General features: G+C 34.6%; 1 protein-coding gene across 1 annotated transcript; it reads right to left on the bottom strand.

Annotated features, from left to right (window-relative positions):
- Positions 1-828: 828 nt before the first annotated feature.
- On the bottom strand, positions 829-1,601 carry LOC131025117 (splicing factor 3B subunit 6-like protein). Its single transcript, XM_057954735.1, has one exon. The coding sequence runs from the start codon at positions 1,435-1,437 to the stop codon at positions 1,057-1,059; it is 381 nt and encodes a 126-aa protein (XP_057810718.1). The 5' UTR covers positions 1,438-1,601; the 3' UTR covers positions 829-1,056.
- Between the last annotated feature and the right edge of the window lie 1,079 nt (positions 1,602-2,680).

Below are 2,680 nucleotides of genomic sequence, written 5' to 3'. Positions count from 1 at the left end.
TACAGAACATGGAATTCAGACAAAAATTAAACCATTGTTACTAACCTTCCTCTCTGAACAGATCCTCCATATTTCGATTCTACTCTGCATTGCATTAACAGGTCAGATAATAAAAAATGGTGGATGTTCATTTGGACACTCACTATGAGTTTTTTGGTGCAGACATCTGCCACATAATATAATTCCTGATAAACTGAACCTTAAAATGCACCAATTAGCAACTATACCAAATTCACCATTCCTCTGTCTACTTGTTAGACCACAATGAAAGAAACCTAGTTTCCATGAAAACCTAGACAACCAAATTGCAACAAACTGAAATTTTCATTAGGATGTGCTTGAAATTTCAACAGAAAAGGAACTGAAATGGGTAGATAGAACTCTAGCCTCAAAGATATGGCAATCTGTTCTGTTTCATAAAGAATTTGTTGAGCTGATGTGGGGGACTTGCCTTAGTTTGAAAGCATTGATGGAATTACTGTTGTGTTTGGCACCTCTTGTTTACACGCTTTGTCAGCACTTAATTCCATCATAGAAAGAAAAAACTGTTGTGTTTTGCATACTCCATGTTTATAGCTTTCTACTGTTTATCAGTTAGCTCCTTCTGCTAGCTCGGTTTTTCCCCTTTTGGCTTCAGCAACATCAACTTGTAACCCATTATCTATCAATATGATGAGTACAAGTGCTACATGTTCTTGTCAAGAATAAAGAGGTTGTGTTTACATAGCAGATCAGTCAACATATACACAATAAATCATGTCATTTTCCACCACAGAAAGGGCATCTCGATTGATGAAATGAAAATTAGACCGAAATTCAACAACAAACTACCCGTGAACAGAGATTTATCAATGTAAAACTTGCGAGAACACAAACTCATGTATCGTTAACATGAAAAAGATAGACTAACAAAGCGAAATCAGCATCAATTAGCTGTTCGAGCTTCCAATTAGTAATTTAGTAGCACCACAAACTCATATTTCGAACATTTTCCAATGTAACCACAAACTATTTTCTACAGAAGATGTTGAGAAAGCAGAGGAACGAAGGAACGAACTACTTATCTTTCGGCGTAGAGATGCCGTACTTCTCCTGGAGCTTCTGAATTTCTTCCTCCTTCTTCTTCTGATCGAACTTCTTCCCCATCTTCGCCTGCTGGTAGTAGAGGACGATCAGGTACCGGTTCGCGACGTTGAAGCCGGAGAGGTGGTCGACGGCGGTCTTGGCGTCATAGATATCCTCGTACACAACGAAGGCGGTGCCGCGAGTGTCCTTGTTCGTGCCAATGCGGATCTGCCGTATCGCGCCGTACTTGCCGAAGATGTCGTACATCTCCTCGCTCGTGATGTTGAACGGAAGGTTCCGCACGTAGAGCACGCGGTTCACCTCGGGCGGGAGGCGGGTGTTGCCTTTGCGGAGGCTGATTGCTGCGGCCATTGGAAGAGGATTTGGGAATTAGGTTACGTCTCAAATTATATTGGGATTTTTCGTTTGATAGCTGAGTAGAACCCTTGCTGTTTAGATATCAAGAGTGAAATCGCTGATTGGTAGCATTTTTTCGGCACAGCGGAGGCCCGTTCTACAAGGCGCGGCCCGCCCTTATTCACTATTCCATCTCTTTAATGAAACCCATGGGGGGCATCGGTTCCATTTCCTTGAATGCTACAGTGATCCATTTTATTTTTCCCAATGTCCATTTTGCCCCTGAAATTATTTCAAAACTTGTATTTTTGAAATTAATGTGGGGTTTAAAGGGTAATTTCATCCAATTAGCCGACTTTTCGTACATAGCTGTCAACAAGTAACTTTTGTTATACAAAGTTTATAAATTGCTAACAAACACCAGAGTCAATATACTAAATTGACCTTTTCTAGGAAACGAATCCCATATTTTGCATATATTGACACATCCTAAATACACTATCAAACGGCCTAAACAAAAAAACACTTGTTATTTTGACTCTTTTTCGTTATCGCATGAGCGTAACGGGCGTTTGGTTTGGTGGATGAGTTTAAAAAGGATTAATAAGATGAATCGGATTGATTCCCTTAAAAAAAAAAAAGATGAATCAGGTTGAAAGAGTGATTAAATAATTCGCCTAATTTTAAGGTGATAAATAATCACTTACTAGGATTTGCACCCTGTGCAACGCACGGGAAACAATTTTATAATTTTATATTTATATAAAATTGATATCAACTCAATTATCATATTTATAAATATAATAAAAAATTAATTTTAACTGAATATATTTGAATTGAATAATAAAAAAATAAAGAAGAATTTACAATTATAAAATTTAATTTTATGAAAATACAAAAAAAAAGTTAAAAAAAGAAAATGAAAATAAAAAATAATTAAAACATAGATTTATTAAAAAAAGATGAGAACGGAGAGAATTTATTAGAATTTTAGTCTTTAAATAAATATAACTTTTAAATTTTAAAAGTTTTTATTGTGATCTTTAATTTGATATGCATATTAAATATTTTATAATTAGTCAAATTTCACAATTTTAGAAATAAATACGTACAACAAAAAAAAAGAAGATAAAGAAAAAAAGATTAAAAAAATATAGTTCATAAATAAACCTCCAATTTTATTAAAACTACAAAATCATTATTTAATTTTAAAATTAATTTAAAATCAATTAAAAATTAAAAATTGCTTTCTTAATAA

This window comes from Salvia miltiorrhiza, chromosome 1, assembly GCF_028751815.1.
Source record: "Salvia miltiorrhiza cultivar Shanhuang (shh) chromosome 1, IMPLAD_Smil_shh, whole genome shotgun sequence".
NCBI lineage: Eukaryota > Viridiplantae > Streptophyta > Magnoliopsida > Lamiales > Lamiaceae > Salvia > Salvia miltiorrhiza.
This window is presented reverse-complemented; position numbering and strand designations above follow the sequence as displayed.